Raw genomic sequence first — 19870 nt, 5'->3', positions numbered from 1 at the left:
AACGTCTTTGCCATAAATGTAAAATACTAGAGGATGAGAAACATTTTTTACTATATTGTGAGTATAATAAAACTCTACTGTAAGAAATGACTTTTTTCATCACATATGTGCAGAAAATAATAACTTTAATAATTTAAATGAAGAAGAAAAAATTCATTACTTATAAATCCATCATCGCCTTTACAAACAAATAAGTTAGGATCCTTCTTGAAAAAGTCATTAGAACTGAGGGCAGGGGACTCTTAACAACTTGTTTGTTGTTATAAATTTTAATGCAACATTCATATTTTGTGTGTTTTTAAAATATGTATGTATATATGTTTATTGTGTTTATTGTATTAATATATGTTGGTCACAAACTGTAAAGTTTATATGACAATAAAATATTTGATTTATTATTTTTATAATTTTTACTGGTCTGTGGCCGAAGAGAGACAACTCCTAACTTTTGAAACAGCCCGGAATTATATTGTTTCAAAACGGCAATTGGTTTAATTTTTACTTTCTAAATTTTGGTTCCACAACAGATTTTTTTCTCCTTTGATTTTCTCTCAAAAACCTTTTCATTTTCTGTTTGAATCCATCTATGACTGTAGCAGAATGTTTAACAATGGTAAGAACACATACATTGACAAATGAAGGTATATTTCTACTGATGTACACGTGGAAAGATATTTATTCACAAAGAATAGTTTCAGGAAATCAAAATCCTCAGAAACTATTGATCTCAGAAGTGTGTGTCACGATTGTTTCCCTCTACATGTATGCCTCACATGTATGATGTAACTTGTGGTGATGAATATTTTATCTAACATTTTTGTTGATACGTGTTCTTATCGGCTTGTCACGTGATTATTGTTTACATTTTGGTGGCTATTTTTAGTTTTTTGCATGTTCACTTTTGATAAATGGTCATTATGGTGTGATAACAGGTTAGACTATCAGGTGAGTCATATAAATGGAAGAGAAACAAGTCATCAAAACAAAAGTTTCTTTATATTTTTTAAATCATTAACAGCAATTCTTTGTTTTATCTTAGGAATTCAACGTTTTACTATATACTTAAAAATACATTGTTTTTAAGTGTGTACATGTTTAAGTAAAATTGCTACACTGCATTGGAATTTGCCTGTGGTAAATAATGAATTTAATTTTGAATGCATTATTTGTGATATATATAACGTAAGGGTACCCAAATTGCACCGAGTACCCAAATTGCACCTATTTAGAAAAAAAAGCAACGGAAATCTTACAAGATTTCCTAGAGACTAAACAATTTGTATTTTTATGATTTGATACTATGCAAATCTTTCAACATACATCTAGGTTAACATATTTAGAAATACACAAAACGTTCACAGTATCTATCAACAGATGCACTGTTTACTGAAAAAGCAAAATGTACAAAAACATCATCATGCGACGTCATCAAAACGTCATCTTTTTAAAATTAGCAAACACAATTTATTATAAGTATCCATTTCGTAAAATATGAAGAGTAAGCATGGACAAATATCCAATTGTTCAAAATATTTGTAAAAATTAAACAAAAGCTCGGTTATTAGACTTTTGACGATGTGAATTTCAGCATGGACATGATGGATGCAATTTGGGTACTCCTCATTACAGAATCATGGATAGTTTGGAGGTTGATTCAAACCTATTTTTTTATGACTCAATATGGATTAAAAATTAAAATTGGTGTACCTATACAATAAAGAAGGATAGGGCTACAAAATAAACACAATCATGACAATAAGGACATTTATTTCTTGATCATAAAAAAACGTAGGTGAAAAAACTGTCAAAATAAGTGCAATTTGGGTACCGTCACGTTATATATATATGTTGATATTTATTGTCTTTACTGCCAGTTTTCAGGTGTTTCTCCATCTTAATGTTTTAATTGCATTTGACATTCTTTTTTCTTTATAATATACAGACTTTATATTATCCTGACAAAATATTGAAGATGGTGTATAATTTATTTCACATTATCATGATTTTTTTTAACTCTCTTAAAAAATCTTCTTACACATGTTATATACAAATTTAGTTTTAAGGGGGTCGCCATTTACATGTAAGGTTCATATTGACCAAATATTATTCATGTTTAGTAACATTAACAACCATGGAATTTAATTTCTGAATTGGCCCATTGATCATTGTTTACATTGTTAGCACATAATGATAATGATATTACAGTCTTTATTTGGTGGCTGTCTCATCAATAGATTGAAAATGAGTTCCCAATATTGGTACTACATGTACATGTAGTTTTCTGTGATGTGTTTAAAGTGTTGAAGTTATTTTTTACCTGGACTTATTTTATTGTCTATTTTTGTTACACACTTTGAATTTATCATGTATTCTCTTTCCATAGATTCATGTATGATGAAATTATGATTAGATTTATCAAATGTTGCATTTGCATTCCTTTGCTTTGTAGTACATGTAGTAAAGTTGATAGTATGTGCTGTCATGAACAACTGTCTAACATGTTACAGGGGAAAAAGAAACATTGGGCATATAACATATTACAAAATTAACAAACAAAAAAAATGACATTTTTTCGAGAAACTGTATTGGATGCCCTTGATGGTGCTAATACCCGATATATGTGCATTGTATTGTCAAAAACAGCCCATATTCATGTAGCAGAAGCATTCTACTTTCCAATAAACAACTAAAAGTTTACATTTTAACAATTTTGTAAAACTGCTATATTTTGGGGCCAAACAGGGGTCTTACTGGACCTACTCCTTTCTTGGTACATGTACATGTAGAGGGGTATAAATACAGCACAAATATATAAATGTATAAACAAACAAAATGTTGAATGAGGCTTTTGAGCAAAATTTTACAGTTCAGTCACTGAACATGGAACTGACAAGTCTGTGCTGTTGCCACTACAAGCTTGGTATGGACACATATATACACATGAACATGTATTTTTGTTAAGAGATATAAATTGGTCAACTGAGTAACATTTTGTTTAAAAAATTGACACACTTTTTATGAGATGCTCTTTTACTGTTTAAATTATTTTTATACCTGGGTGCAAAGAATTTTAACTTATTGGATACTATTTAAATTGAAAGTCATACAACACTCTTAGAATGTCTGTTTATTGTACAAATTCTGCTTAAACCTGATTATCAGCTCTAGGAGACAATATTAAGAAATGAACGATGGACAGTCAGTGCGTGAATGCTTCTTACTACCTGATTGGAAGATATTACGAGACCTGAATAATCAAAGTTTATTGATTGGTTAGGACAATCCAAACCTAGTAAATGTCCTTCAATCCCGTAGGGTATCGGATTTGTCCTCTCTATTTTAGCAATTGAATTTTGCCTTGAATGTCATTAATCATGCATATTCATGATATTTGCACACAGGTAACTTCTATCTATAAATAGCTGAATCTTCTGGAGTTTTGTAAACAATAACGTTAAACGATATATACTACTTCATAGCGTGGGACCTCATGTGTGTTGTAAAATTTATTGATTGATGCACGTGGCTATTTAAGTAAATAAATTAATCTACAAAGCAAGAGCACTTTCCATTTTCATCAGCTAAGAGACGACTAGCCCTTTTTGAAAGGCTAATACTTGTATACTTTCTTCTTCAGAAAAACAGCAACATCCTCTATGGGGTAATAGCTTGTACTGCGGTTATATGTGTTGGTCTCTGGTGGATTACAATGAATTCCACATCCACAGATGTAACAGGATCCACACCTCAAACACTGGTATGTATCTCTTGTTATACATTGTATCCACATCCACAGATGTAACAGGATCCACACCTCAAACACTGGTATGTATCTCTATTTATACATTGTATCCACATCCACAGATGTAACAGGATCCACACCTCAAACACTGGTATGTATTTCTTGTTATACAATGAACTCCACATCCACAGATGTAACAGGTTCCACACCTCATACACTTGTATGTATCTCCTTATGGGTAGGTACATCTTCACTAGCCAAGTATATAGGGCTGTTATCTTCACTAGCCAAGTATATAGGGCTGTTATCTTCACTAGCCAAGTATATAGGGCTGTTATCTTCACTAGCCAAGTATAGGGCTCGATAGACTAGAGAAGATATGCCAGCTTGCCCACTCGCACACAGTACATTCTGACATTCCCAAATCAATAATTAATTTTTCCTTCAAAATTTCAGTTAAAAATCCTTATAATAGGCTGCTTTTATTTTCCATATGATTTGAATATACAAAATGTTTCTATCATTTAGTCTCTGGTGGATATTTATCTCATTGGCAATCAGATCATATGTCTTTTTCTATGTTTATTATGATATTGAAAAAGACATAGATCTGTATGTTTTAAGCAGTTGATTAACATTTTAAACTTTTAAACATTCCAGATTATATAATAAAAAAACCAACAATTGACAGTATGATACATATATATATATTTATAACAAAAGTGTATACAACTTGTGTACTCAGTATCACTTTGTTATAGTTGTGTTATATTTAATGTCAGAAGGTCAGACAAGAAATAATGACAAATGAAGTTGATCTTGTTTGGGTTTACCTGGCTCTGATAAAACATGGGAACACAAACATCTAGTCCTCTGCCTACCAGTCTAAAAAAAATGGACTGGATCTTAAACTATTCACTATAGGATCTGAAATATTTTTCTGTACCATGTGTAATGGATTTTAAATTTTATAGATTCCACTTTTAAAACAGGTAAGACATATAGATAAACAGAAGAGAATAAAAAAATTAAGAACCTTACAATTTATATAAGGAAGTTTAAAATATCTTGGAGATTTAGACAGTCTTAAGACTTTGTAAACATGGTTAAAGGAACCAAGTTGTCAAATATTCATGCCTTATCTAGTATATCTAGATACATAAAATGTTTAGTGTAAATTGTGTATGTCATAAGGATTATTTATGTCTGAATAATTATTTATCTGAGGAAAAAGGGAATTCTGCATTAAATTTGAAATTTTAAAAGGTAGGAAATGTTTTTTAGGAACAAATATTAATTTAAAGATTTAGATCTGTAAATATTTTTATGTAGTAATAAGCCAATTTTTCAAGACATTCCCGACATTGGCCTTCCTTCTTCAGTTTCTTTATTTTTCTTCTCAATTACCATGATTACATGCATTTTGTACTACATGTACTATTAGAATTTTTTTAACAAGGAATATTTTTATGGATAAAAAATTATATGTATATTTTGTCAAACATTACAAGTGTGTCAAATACATGTAATGGTGTCAATTTAAAATGCCCTGTATATAGCTTACATAAGAATAGAAAGAAATGCTGCAAAGTAACATTGTACTGTGGATTAATCAATCATATATATATAAGTTGGTACATGTAGTAACTTTAAATTTGTGGAATTGGAAAAATTGTGTTTTCAATGGATATTTGACTTCTTGGTTTTTGTAAAAGTCTGCAGACAATTCTGTAGTAAGTGAAGTAGATTTGATTTTTACTTCATTCAACATTTGATATAATTGTTCTATATTGGAAACGAAATCCACACAATTTGAATCTGTAGTCTAATAATCAATCCACATTATAGGTTTGGAACTAGGGCACAAACAAAAAGACTCAATTATTCCGATATTTTTGGAGGAATTCTATTGACCCATCGAAAAACAACATGTGTAAATTTCAAAGCGACTTGTTTTTGCTTTTGACTGTAAGGCAAAACAAAATGACAGATGTGAAAGTGACTCCTTTGCCCCAGTCGCCTGCTAGCATCATGTAGCATGAGTCCTGTATGTGGATATATACTCATGCATATGATCTGGGAACAGTATATCTAGTTAATATATATGTTTCTGATATGAGAGAGCAGAGGGGCATTGTCCATATCTTGTAAAATAACTTTTCTCTCTCCTGAGTTTTTTAACCCATTATTATCTGTTTATTCTGTAAAAATTATGTTGTTAAACATACTTCATGGTTAGTTACATGTTCCTTAGTGAATTTGTTATTAAAGCTGTTTAAAAGTTTTAAAATGACATATAAACCAGACACTAAAATGAATAATTATATTGACTTGTTTTTAAATTGTCTGTCAACTGTCAAGAAATGTATGATGCAAGTTGATAAATAGATTAAACTATATACATATATGTCAATGCATGTACCTCGTTCTTAAAATAGTTTTTAATTTCATGATCAGCTTTTGTCATTTAAATAAAATCATTTATCTGAAATATAAAAGATTACTTGTAAGACAGTTAGATAAATGTGTGACCTGAAAAAACCTTTATAAATCTATAAATAAAACAAAAGTGTAAATATTATGTGAAAGTTTATAGGTCAAGTACATTTGTTTGTAAACAATGAATAATTTGATAATAAAGAAATGGCCTGATGTGTCGTCAGATAGAGAGGTGTTATCAATAAGGAGGAAGCATGTTTCCTTGAAAGGAAATACTTGTGTTTTAAATAGAAATATATATATATATACTGGTACACAAATAAAGGTAAGTTTTAATATCTTATTTGTGTCTATAATCAGTATGCTGAATATAAGAAGTAAGGACTGATTTTGTTTTGGGGGAGGGGGATGTGCAATTTGAAGTACGCAAGCACAGGTTCCATGTTTTTTTTAAAAATATAGTGCAATTTGAAGAAAGCACAAGCTCCGTATTCATGGGAAAAATAAGGATGCTAAAATGTGATAAAATTGAAAATTAAGACTTAATAATTTCACTTTTACCACATCACATATAGATATATATATATAATACATGTCTTTGCTTTTACCATGCTTACTTATATATAAGATAATGTATCCTCTCAAAAAATCATGATTTGCCAGTAAAAGGGACATGGGTTAGTATGATTGTCAATTTGTGTACATATTGTTATTTTGAAAATTCAAAACTTTCTCAGGCCTCAGGATAAAATCTGTTACATGGTCTGAGTGATTATGAAGAGCCCTAAGCAGTGGACGCATACTGTTCAATAAATGATGATTGTATTGTAAGGTTTGAATTAAAAGTGTGAAAAAAAACATTTGATCAACAAAAGACTCATTAGTGACACTTGGATCTAAAAAGTGTACAAGGCCAATTAAAGTACAAAGTTGAAAAGCAATGAGGACCAAACATTAAGAAAAGTTTGGCCAAATACTTCAAAGGACTCTCAACACCATTAGAAAGAAAAAAATTAAGTAAAGTTTGGCCAAATACTGCAAAGGACTGATCACAACACCATTAGAAAAAAAAATAAGTAAAGTTTGGCCAAATACTGCAAAGGACTGATCACAACACCATTAGAAAGAAAAAAAATAAGTCAAGATAAAACATTACACAGTAAATTGAAAAAATTTCACAATTTACAATTTTAAATAATTGCTTTTACTCTCATCTCTTTCTTTATGATTGTTTATCTCATTTCACCTCTAAACCAAACACACAAACACATGTATATGATATAGGCTTACATATACTCTCACCAAACTGTTGAACTATATATGTTAGAAGGTAAATAGTTTTACCTGTACACCTCAAACTGACATCTATAAGATATACAGAAAAAGAGGCATTGGGTATGACAGCAACACATCAACAAATAAATCTTCGGTTTTTAATGGGAGGAAAAGTTGAAGTTTTTGGATTCTTGAAAACTTGCAGTTTTAAGAATTTCTGCATTAAAACTTATTGAAACTGTTTATTTTGTTTAATTTTCAATTAATAATGAACCCTTGATCATGAAATCCATGAAAATTAGTACCCAATGTTACTCATGAACCCACCAAAGTATCAAAGTAGCTAAAGATGATCATCTTTAGTTAAGTACATTATTTGTTTATAGTCTCTGAGAATGGGATTGCACAATGCATAACAAGTGCATGTTGTACCCTGTACTGTACATAATCAGATTTTCTCTTGATAAAATTGGCCAGTAAGGTTAAAATTTCCAGATGCACAGAGTGATTGCAAACTGAAATGTGTTGAAATGTTCCAGTACTGTCTCAGGTTAGGGTGAAGGTTGGTGCCTGTTAAAATGTTTAAATTCACTGAATTTTTATGCACCTGTCATAAGTAAGAAGCCTGTTATTTAATAGTGGTTATTGTTTGTTGGTGTGGTTAATCAGTGTTTCTTGTTTCTTGTTTGTAAATATAGAGATTAAACTATTGGTTTCTTGTTTGAATTGTATAATACACTAGTCATTTTTGGGGTCCTTTATAGCTTGCTGTACAGTAGTGTGAGCCAATACTCTGTGCTGAAGGCCATACTCTGACCTATTCTTGACACTTTTTTATACATTGTGACTTAGACAGAGAGTTGTCTCATTGGCACTCATACCACATCTTCTTATTTATATCTTATATTTTTTTAGTTGGACAAAATGGGACGTGACAACATCTCCTCCAGCAGGGATCCAGATAAATTAACACCAGAAGACATCACTAGTTTCTGGATTGGCTTTGGACTGGCCTTCAGTTCTACTATTTTTATAGGAACCAGTTTCATCTTTAAGAAACTGGGATTACGTAAACTTGCTAGTCAGGGAACCAGGGCAGGTAATATTATAAATACTATATATAATTAAAATTTGAATAATTTGAATCTGAATAATTTAGAATTTTGGAAAATTGATAAGAAATGTATGATAAAACAATGCCATTGATACTGAAAATTAATGCATTTGAATTGGGACATGTGGTTGGACCCCCCCTTTTTTTAAATGGCTGGATCCACCCATGTATGTGCACATGGCTTAACCACCAAAGATAGTTTTCATCATACATTCCTTTTCAATTTTCCAGAATTCAAAATGAATATATATGAGGGTCTGGATAGAGTTTAATAAATAGAGAATAATTGTCAAAAAACACAGATTAAAGGGCTGAAAAAATAAAGAATAAAGCCTGGAAAATGTAAGAATTCTGGAATAAAGGACCCTCTCATATCATGCATATGGTCTTTGAAACAAAACAAAAACAGATTTAAAAAAAAAATATTTAAATCCAAAGTTGAAAATGAGAAAAGATGTACTTTCCATAAACAATGATAAAAGTCAATTAAAATATTTAATTTTGATTTTTAATGATCAGCAATGAATATCAATGTGTACATGAATGCTGTCTTGTTCATTTACGAAATCATATTCTGCTGTTTGCATTGATTATAATTGAAACTGCTTTTATTTCAGAAACATGTTTCAATGTACAAAGGTGTTCTTTATGATATTTGTTCAATACAATATTGATTTTATGCCTTGGTTTTAAGATAATCTTTAAGAAGATGATATTCAATGGCTTGTCACATGTTTTAAATTGTAATCTCATTTATTGTCATAAATCAGTGAAAAGAACATAAAAAAAAATTGTTGAAAATCTAAATAAAATGTCTATTTGTTCCTGTAATATTTGATTTGTCAGTGTCTATTCGAAATAACAAATTAAATTGGTGCACACTGAATAACGTGTGTAGCAGGTAATTTAACAGCATTTTTTATGTTATTTTGAATAGACAGAAAAAATATTTCAGTCTTTTTTTATAATTTAATGCTAAATTCCATTTCAAACTGTAGAAAACCTTGAAAAAAGGTTAATGATGTCACGGTCACATGCCTAAATTATGTCTATGGGCGGATAACAAAATAACTTCAGCCAATCAGAAGACGCGTTACATCCAAAATTAAATTATTTTATGATACTCTTAAATCATATGCATGTTGTATTATCTTCGACTGATTTTCATGTAATGAGGAAATAATTATATTTTCATTGATGCTTGATTTCCTGGTCTTAACAAGTTTTGTATATTATTACTTGTCATTGTAAATAGTTCATATATACCCATGAAATAGTCCAAAAGTTCAAGGTCACAGTACAGTTTGTGGAAAAAAACTTTATACATTCATCAAAATCTTCAAGTTCAGCCTGAGTATGAATATTCTTTTTAACATTATCACAATCATTGATTCAATTCAATGGTTTAAGTCTTGTATTTTAAAAATGAGGACCAACATGTCTTGTATTTTTCTTATATGCAGGGCAATATATTTTGTATTTTACTACTGAGGGGTACTATTTTTATCTCCCCCTCTCGCTCCTCACTGTGTCTAGATAAATGTAGTTGTAAAATTTGCAAGAAATGTAGTGACTTATGAATTTGTATTTACTTTCAGATCAAGGAGGTTATGGCTACCTGAAGGAATGGTTATGGTGGGCTGGAATGTCACTCAGTAAGTACAAGATTATATGCTTCATCTTTTCATTGTACTCAAAACCTTTAAATTCTAGTACCCCTGCAGCAGCAAAAGAGACATTAAATGATATACATGACCTCTGTACAACCTATTATTATAAACCTACTTCTCTAACTTTAGATTGGCTCAACCAAATATTATGAAAATATAAAATGCTTATTACCCCAAAACACAGATCAAGTTTGATTTTTTGGTGCCGTCACTTTTACCGTTCTAGAGTTTATGTATAACACCTTTACATTGTGTATAAGTCGCATTAAATTTGGTCAAGGCAAACTCAAGTTAGAAAACAGAAACATAAAAATTGCTAATTTTATTGAAGCTTTCTAAGTTTATAGTCTGTTATATTATTTATAAGGGTTAATTATTGATTTTAATCTTGGTGTACACTTTACTCTGTGTATATTTTCAGTGATATTGGGTGAGTTTGCCAACTTTGCTGCCTATGCCTTTGCTCCTGCTACATTAGTCACACCACTAGGTGCTCTCAGTGTTATTGTCAGGTAAGTTGATGATGACGATTCAACATTTCAGAATCAGATGCATTCTGGGTAATATTTTCAAAAGCGTAACCAAAACATTTTGATTGGTTAAAAATGTGATTAACAATCAAAATTCTACTAATGACTTTACATTATTTTCATTTTGGTGTATAAACAAAGAGATTACTCATAGTCCTTTAGATTATGAAAAGGAGATTTCTAAAATAGTAAATTTGAAATATGAAGCATGTACAGAAATATAATTTAAATGCACCATAGAAAAATGAAATCCTGAAACCAAATTTGTTTTCTTCAATCAGTGTATTCTCAACATTAAAGGAAGTTAAAATGACTGAAGTTACAGTTTTAATAATCAGTTGATGAACTATTTTGTAATGTTGCTGGTCAAGGGGAAATAACTGAAAGTTTTTTCCAAAATTTGTTTTTAAAACTACTAGTATGAAGAATGAACCTAAAAATGAAATGTTCTTCCATAGGCAGCTTCCTGACAAAAACTGTCAACAAAAATTGAAATATTGATGTTAATTTAACAGCATTCAACAGTAGTAAAGAACTCGAAAATATCACCACTGGATGTTGAACAGCAATCCATCATCTTCATCATCATCAATCTCAATACCACCATTAATTTATTTGAACCATACCTAAAATTGTGAAACCTTCCTTAAATATATGAAATACGAAATATTTTATTAAAGAAAGCTCAGTTATGAACATAATCATTAATAGCATAGATACAACAAAGAATAACATTTAAACAATCTTAACTAAAATTAATACTACACAAGTATCAAGGTATGTGTGTTCCAAGGGGAGTAACTCTAGTGTAAAAAATATAAGTAATCATTTTACATATTATAAGCAGCAAACAAAAATTTCACACTTTTATTCTAAGTAAAAAAACACATTTTTATGTACTTAGCTATATATGACAAGATAAGATCACAAATATTATCCCCTCAAGTTAATTTGATTGAAACTGAGGACTAGAAAAATGTAAAAATTGAATTGCACAAGAACTTTCACCATATTTTTATATCTATTTCAGTTCTGTTTTATCTTCAATATTCCTGAGAGAAAAATTAAACATACTAGGTAAAATGGGCTGTGCACTGTGTGTGATCGGGTCTACAGTCATGGTTTTACATTCACCACAAGAACAGGAAGTGGCCAGTATGGACATTCTAAAAGAAAAAGTACAGGAACCAGGTAGCCACAAAATATTAAATTGATATAGCTATCATAGAAATGAGAAAGACCAGTCCAATCATAGAATTTTAATTCATGACTCAAAATCGGTTCATGCACAGGAAAAAAAACTAGCAGCTGACCTGTAGATCTTATGTCTTATCCATTTTGCTTTAATTCAGCAAATAAAAAAACGAAAATAACCAAAGGGAGCTTTTATTGTTGTTCTTTATCTGAAAGTCACAGTGAGGTCTTGAACATCCTATATCTATTCATTACAGTTGCAGCGTTATTTCAATTTATGAGTTATATCACAAATGTGATAAAAATTTACAATTATTTTGTATTAAATCATTATTCATTCTTTAAGGTTTCCTTTCTGTAAATATTGACTGCAATTTCCCATAGGAACTCCTTTTACGACTAAAACTGTACCACTTTTACTATGAAGTTTTGAAAAAAATCTTATCCTAGAATTGAAAATCAAAATATAGGGCTGTGCGGCATATTTCTAATGTTTATAGGCCCTGAACTTTTCAGAGTTTAAACTAACACTCATTTTCTTAACTACCCCTACCTTGAATGAAGGGTTACCGCAGATTTCATATGTAAACAATATGCACATGTATATTTACTGGTAACATTCACAAGTTATGTCTCTATGAGATGGAACACTGAGAGCATAACTATGAACCAGTATGTAAACAAAATTAATTTTCTATGAATATACAAGATCTCCCCAAAAGAGGGGTGGTTTGCGAAACAGCTGTATTTACAACGTGCAACCTTCATGTTCAAAGAAATAAATGATAGGTATATTTCAATGAAACAGGAATCCAAAGGTACATTTAAACACACAGACAAAAATAAACTGACAGCACCATGGCTAGAAAAAAAAGGCAAATAGACAAACAACAGTTCACAAAACACAACATAGAACATTAGAAACTGAGCAACATGAACACTACCAAAAACCAAGGTAGATCTCAGATACTTCAAAAGTATAGAGTAAACAGGTAAAGCTGTCAATTCATAGATTTCACAAAAATATTCACAAAAAAAATGACTGCAAAACATTGTGTCAACACTGTCTAAGTTATGTATGTATTTGACATGTAAGTTTTATTTTTATTTTTCAGGGTTTGTAATATATGCTTTCCTGATGGTAGGAACTGCCATATTCTTTATGATATTTGTAGCACCAAAGTATGGTAATCGAACAGTTCTAGTTTATATAACAATATGTTCTACTCTGGGATCATTCACTGTGATGGGATGCAAAGGAGTGGGCGTCGCCATTCATCAAACTCTTCACGGACAAAATCAGTTTACAAACTGGTTGACTTACCTCTTTCTATCAGCTGTTATAATTTGTATATTAGTGCAGATGAACTTTTTGAACCGTGCACTGGATATTTATAACACTGCGGTAGTGACACCTATATATTACGTCTTTTTCACAACGTGTGTTATAGTGGCATCATTAGTTTTATATAAAGAATTTTTCTCAATGTCGACCAAAGATATATTTGGATTTATATGTGGGTTCTTGATAATATGTATGGGTATTTTTCAATTAAATGCTTTTAGAGACGTAAACATCTCTCTTAAAAACTTGCCGAATGCGCACAGAGACGAATTACAGAAAGTCAGTTTGAATGGAGGATCAATGAACCAGGAAAACACTGACGAACAAAGATTATTAGAAAATGACTCAATTAGTGCCAAAGATTATCATGATGAGGATGATTCTCATCCAATTTGACAGGAAGTCTTACAAGGGAGATAAAAAGGAAATTGTGGAAGGGAGATAACCTTTATTTATGTCTTTCATTTTAAAACATTCACCAGTGAATGTTGAAGGAGAAAATATATATATTTATATGACACTGCCGAGGGAAATTAGAATTTTATCAAAATATAAATGTAACTATGATCATTACTGGGACAAGAATAGTTACATTAGGTGGAAAGGTTTTACAATAGATATATTTATTTATTTAGTCTTTAAACTAGATTTAAAATTTTTTTTTTCTTTCTCAAAAATGATTTATTATGTTATTTTTCAAAAGTAAATGCCAATTACTCTTGCCAAAAAAGGGAAAAATAAACAAAGGAAATATTTGTGGAGCTATTAAAAGACAAAATGAAATAAATTTAAAAGGTCTAAATGTATATTACAAAAAGACAAAATAAAAGTATTGTTTTAAAAGTTAAAAGATGTCTATGTATATTTATGTAAAAAAAAAGGTTTTTCATTGAAACCTTATCAGATCTGCATAATGTGAGACAACGTGTTCAATTCAAAACTGTATGTTTACCGGGAAATATATTTTGTTTTAAAAGTCGTCAGAAATTTCTAGTTAATTGGTGCTCCTATTCAGTATTTAGGCTCATTTTATTCAGAAATCAAACAATAGAAATTTAAGTATGGCAGAATCAAAAATGTTGTTTGAAAATCCTGATATAAATTGTGCCATTGGTGTAACATCACACTTTTTACATTGTTTCAAATTATGGCATTTATATTTTTGTCTTTGATTTTATATAACAGAGGTTGGTAAAGGATTATTTTCGTGCAATATGATCACCCTTTTTTATATCACGTTCAACGTGTTCTTACCTTTTTATTTGATGTTCAGTCGTGCAAAACAGATACCTTGTTCAACGTGTTCTGGTTATTTAATTTTACGTGCATCATGATTTTCAAATGCCTATTTTGCGTGCTCTGTATTTTTCAAATAAAATTCAAACACTTGCAGGGATTGTCAAGAAAAAAATGGATTCAATTTTATTTTTTGATAAACACATGATAAAGCTGAAAGGCCATTGATGTTGTTCCTTATCAAAGTCTTTATTTTTTGTGCAACATTAATGACAGAAATTATTTCACGTTCAGCGTGAAATTATGTCTTATTTCACATGTTTTCCATGCAAGCACCCCCCTTTACCACCTCATTACACATACAAAATTATGAGAATATAATTTAACATAATGTCACATATATATATATGCATGATATATGTCTTAGATATTATTAATTATAAAGGTAATGATTTTCCTAACATAAATTGGCTTTTGTATTTCTTATTAATTGTTTACATTATTATATTTGAATATTTTTGGACAGGATATTATACATGTATAAGGGTCTCTATTTAATATATTTAAGGGTTCACTACAAGGCAATTGAGAAAATGTAAAGTTGTTTAACAAATCTATGTTTTTTTAAAGCAGAATTGTTCAACAATGAATATTGCACTTTACAATTATTATTTAAACTGCAGCTTTCAGTCTAAATATACAAAGATAGCTACATGTATACTACAGGTCTACTTAGATCATAAGAGAAACCAAGCAGTCTGTTGTGATAAGATATATCTCCACTTTCAACAGTTAAAATTTCCAATATTTAAAATCCTGGACAAGCCTCACATTCAGTTTTGATTGGAGAAATTCTGAATCACACTTGATGCTGTGGTAAAATTGTATTTATATGATGCTTGTACATTATATCTGTTTTTAATAGGTAAAGATTGCATGAAATTCAATCAAAACCTTATGGGAATGACTTGATATCTAAATGTTCCAGGATACAATGTACCAAATAAAATTACATGGGCGCAGCCATTTTATGATGGGAACATGACATAGAGATGAAAATAGATGGCTCTCTGTGATTGGTTGTTATATCTTTTATATATTTTTCTTCTGGAAAGCATTATGAATGAAGTTGCATGCAAGCACAAATTTGTCCTTAAATATATAGTATGAAGGGCCGGAATTTTTTTTTTATGTTGCTCAAAATTAGGGAAAATTTTCTGCGAAATCGTCGGGTATCGTGAAAAAATCCAAAATTCACCAAGAAAAGCCATGGGACCATATATATTTGAGTGTGGTAAAATCACAAATAGATATCGAGCTTCAATTAGACAACAGAAGTTTTTCCATAATAAGTTTATTAAAAACGCCTTTTAAGGAGGTTATTGCAAAAAATAGCATTGCTGGCAATGGGTCCACCATTTAGTACTTTATCTCTTCCAAGGCTTATCAATACCTTTTTTGATACACAAAATATAGTGCATTGATCATAACATTCTATACATCCTATCCATGAACATTTCCAGAAATTTATCAATGTAATTTATGCTCAGATATTCAAGGCACAAAATGATGTTAGACTTGTCAAAATTACATAATGTTTGCAATGTGCAGCAATCTAATATATCTAATCTCAAAATATAAATTATGTCATTGTTAATCTCATCTTTAAAAATTGGAGTTATCTTCCTTTATCTAGAATAGCTGATAAATCAACTACAGCCAATGCCATATTTAATTTTACTTCCCAGTGAAGAATTGGAGCAATATTTACCGTTCCGTGCTTTCAAGCACTTTGAATTTGAGTTTTGAATAACTAGTTTATTATTATAAGGTGTCCATGGTGATTAGACGAGGAACAAAACTGTCTGTTCCTTCTTAAAGACCAAAACAATAATGAAAAACAACTATTCTCCAGTACAAATTCTGGTCTTCAGGACTTATTTTATCATGACCTCAATTGTAGTAAATTCAAGTCTATCATGTCATGCATGTATTTGGATTCAATAAATATTCTTTAATATTTTTAGACTTCTTGTACTTTGTTCATTTCAACTGTGACATTTAGAATGCCCCATTAAAGTACTTTATGAAATTCAATACTTGTTCTGGTACAAGAATATGTAAAATGTGTTATGTCATTATATTTCTGTTTGTTATAAATGTATGATATTAGGATGTTAAATATATATGAAGGGTATATGATAGTTTATAAATGAAAACCATTTTTTTTTGTAAATTTTGGACTGAGGAATATTTTTCATCACTAGTTTTTTTTTTTTTTTATATATATCATCATTACACCTCAAGTTTAATTTCTAATTATCTGTATATTATGCAATACAAACTTGGCAGTTTGGTTGAAAAAATTTCTTGCTGGTGTTATTAAAGTTATTGTTGTTATATATGTTAAAGGATAATTCTAATATCTATGATGTGTACACAAAATGTTTTCATATGAAAAGCTTCTTCAATGACTTAAAATGCTAATAATGCATAAAACAGCAACACTGCCACAGTTTTCATCATTACTTTTGCCTTGTTTTTGATTAACTGCCTATAGCACTTGCAGTGCTTTGATTGATCATGTAAAGAAACTCATTAAATTCATATAACAAAGTAAGAGTGCTGTAACATTACCCACTTGAATTTTTTAATCATAATTAAATTTATCATCGTTTTTTACAAGTAATTGAATTTTGGGGACCATGTATGGGAATTTTCATAAATATGTATTTTCATTTAAGTTTGAATGAAAATTAAAACAGAAAATTCAAAGGTTTCCCCTGACAGTAACAACAACAGAAAAGATTTTTTGGAAGCTTATTAGAAAATTTCATTAGATTATTTAGAGATGATTTGGTGGTTGAAATTCTAAAAAAAATTCCAGATTTTTTATCCAATCACGTAAAATAAATAGAATTGAGCTTGATAACTTGGTTTAAATGTGAAATCCCAAATAATAAAATTGAGATCGGAAATGGGGGATGTGTGAAAGAGACAACAACCTGACCATAGAGCAGACAACAGCTGAAGGTCACCAATGGGTATCCATATTTAAAAAAAAATCTATTTTGATATGTGAATATTATTACCTAACAGTTAATGTAAGTTACTTAGTACATTAAACAACGCTAATATATAAATAAAAGATTGATAATATACAACGATAAAGTTTGTAATGGGGGATTGACAATAGTTATTCTTTTCAGATTTATATTGTTAAGTTTTTGTCTATGTTATATGTAATGTTTTGTAAATAAAAATGGAATATTTTTTATTATTTTTTTTAGTAACATGAGTGTTTTAAACATTTTCACAAAATGGTTGTAAGTTCAAGAAATATGTCATCCTCTTTGACATTGGTCTTATCTGATTAATTCCCTTGGCAACGACTGCAAACAAATTTTGGGATCTTATAATGGTATGATGTCGTCATCGCCTGTGTTCTCGTCCAACAACACATTTGGTTTCTTGACAATAACTTAAAGTTAAGAGAATTGATTTCTATGAATGCTTTTAAAGAACCCAACAATGAAGTAAATGTCAATAAAACAGCAACCCAACAATGGAGTAAATGTCAATAAAACAGCAACCCAACTATGGAGTCAATGTCAATAAAACAGCAACCCAACAATGAAGTAAATGTCAATAAAACAGCAATTCAATAAAGAAGTAAATGTCAATAAAACAGCAACCAAACAATGGAGTAAATGTCAATAAAACATCAATCCAACAATGGAGTTAATGTCAATAAAACAGCAACCAAACAATGGAGTAAATGTCAATAAAACAGCAACCCAACAATGGAGTAAATGTCAATAAAACAGCAATTCAATAAAGAAGTAAATGTCAATAAAACAGCAACCAAACAATGGAGTAAATGTCAATAAAACATCAATCCAACAATGGAGTCAATGTCAATAAAACAGCAACCCCACAATGAAGTAAATGTCAATAAAACAACAACCCAAAGATGGAGTCAATGTCAATAAAACAGCAACCAAACAATGGAGTAAATGTCAATAAAACAGCAACCCAACAATGGAGTCAATGTCAATAAAACAGCAACCAAACAATGAAGTAAATGTCAATGAAACATCAACATTACAATGGAGTAAATGTCAATAAAACAGCAACCCAACAATGAAGTAAATGTCAATAAAATAGCAACATTACAATGGAGTAAATGTAAAAAAAACAGCAAACCAACAATGGAGTAAATGTCAATAAAACATCAACATTACAATGGAGTAAATGTCAATGAAACATCAACATTACAATGGAGTAAATGTCAATAAAACAGCAACATTACAATGGAGTAAATGTCAATAAAACAGCAACATTACAGTGGAGTAAATTTCAATAAAACATAAACATTACAATGGAGTAAATGTCAATAAAACAGCAACTCAACAATGGAGTAAATGTCAATAAAACATCAACATTACAATGGAGTAAATGTCAATAAAACAGCAACCCAACAATGAGGTTAATGTCAATAAAACAGCAATCCAACAATGAAGTAAATGTCAATAAAACAGCAACTCAATAAAGAAGTAAATGTCAATAAAACAGCAACTCAATAAAGAAGTAAATGTCAATAAAACATCAACATTACAATGGAGTAAATGTCAATAAAACAGCAACCCAACAATGGAGTCCATGTCAATAAAACAGCAACCCAACAATGGAGTAAATGTCAATAAAACAGCAACCCAACAATGGAGTAAATGTCAATAAAACAGCAACCAAACAATGGAGTAAATGTCAATAAAACAGCAACCCAACAATGGAGTAAATGTCAATAAAACAGCAACCCAACAATGGAGTAAATGTCAATAAAACAGCAACCCAACAATGAAGTAAATGTCAATACAACAGCAATTCAATAAAGAAGTAAATGTCAATAAAACAGCAACATTACAATGGAGTAAATGTCAAAAAACAGCAACCCAACAATGGAGTAAATGTCAAAAAAACAGCAACACAACAATGGAGTAAATGTCAACAAAACAGCAACCAAACAATGGAGTAAATGTCAATAAAACATCAACATTACAATGGAGTAAATGTCAATAAAACAGCAACATTACAATGGAGTAAATGTCAAAAAACAGCAACCCAACAATGGAGTAAATGTCAAAAAAACAGCAACACAACAATGGAGTAAATGTCAACAAAACAGCAACCAAACAATGGAGTAAATGTCAATAAAACATCAACATTACAATGGAGTAAATGTCAATAAAACAGCAACATTACAATGGAGTAAATGTCAATAAAACAGCAACATTACAATGGAGTAAATGTCAATAAAACAGCAAC

At 30.1% G+C, this 19870-nt stretch overlaps 1 protein-coding gene across 6 annotated transcripts; it reads left to right on the top strand.

Annotated features, from left to right (window-relative positions):
• Positions 1–495: 495 nt before the first annotated feature.
• LOC134696213 (magnesium transporter NIPA2-like) lies at positions 496–17818 on the top strand. 6 transcript variants are annotated; one of them, XM_063557886.1, is made up of 7 exons: positions 496–613; positions 3638–3757; positions 8372–8555; positions 10169–10225; positions 10662–10752; positions 11801–11961; positions 13080–17818. In XM_063557886.1, the coding sequence occupies exons 1-7, from the start codon at positions 587–589 to the stop codon at positions 13703–13705; spliced, it is 1266 nt and encodes a 421-aa protein (XP_063413956.1). In that variant the 5' UTR covers positions 496–586; the 3' UTR covers positions 13706–17818. The 6 variants fall into 6 exon arrangements, with proteins under 6 accessions (XP_063413956.1, XP_063413955.1, XP_063413958.1 ...); XM_063557885.1 differs by lacking the exon at positions 496–613 and adding an exon at positions 760–945; XM_063557888.1 differs by lacking the exons at positions 496–613; positions 3638–3757 and adding an exon at positions 3858–3893.
• The last annotated feature ends 2052 nt before the right edge of the window (positions 17819–19870 follow it).

Source organism: Mytilus trossulus, chromosome 14, assembly GCF_036588685.1.
Source record: "Mytilus trossulus isolate FHL-02 chromosome 14, PNRI_Mtr1.1.1.hap1, whole genome shotgun sequence".
NCBI lineage: Eukaryota > Metazoa > Mollusca > Bivalvia > Mytilida > Mytilidae > Mytilus > Mytilus trossulus.
Note: the sequence above shows the minus strand (reverse complement) of the source record. Positions and strands in the feature narration are given on the sequence as shown.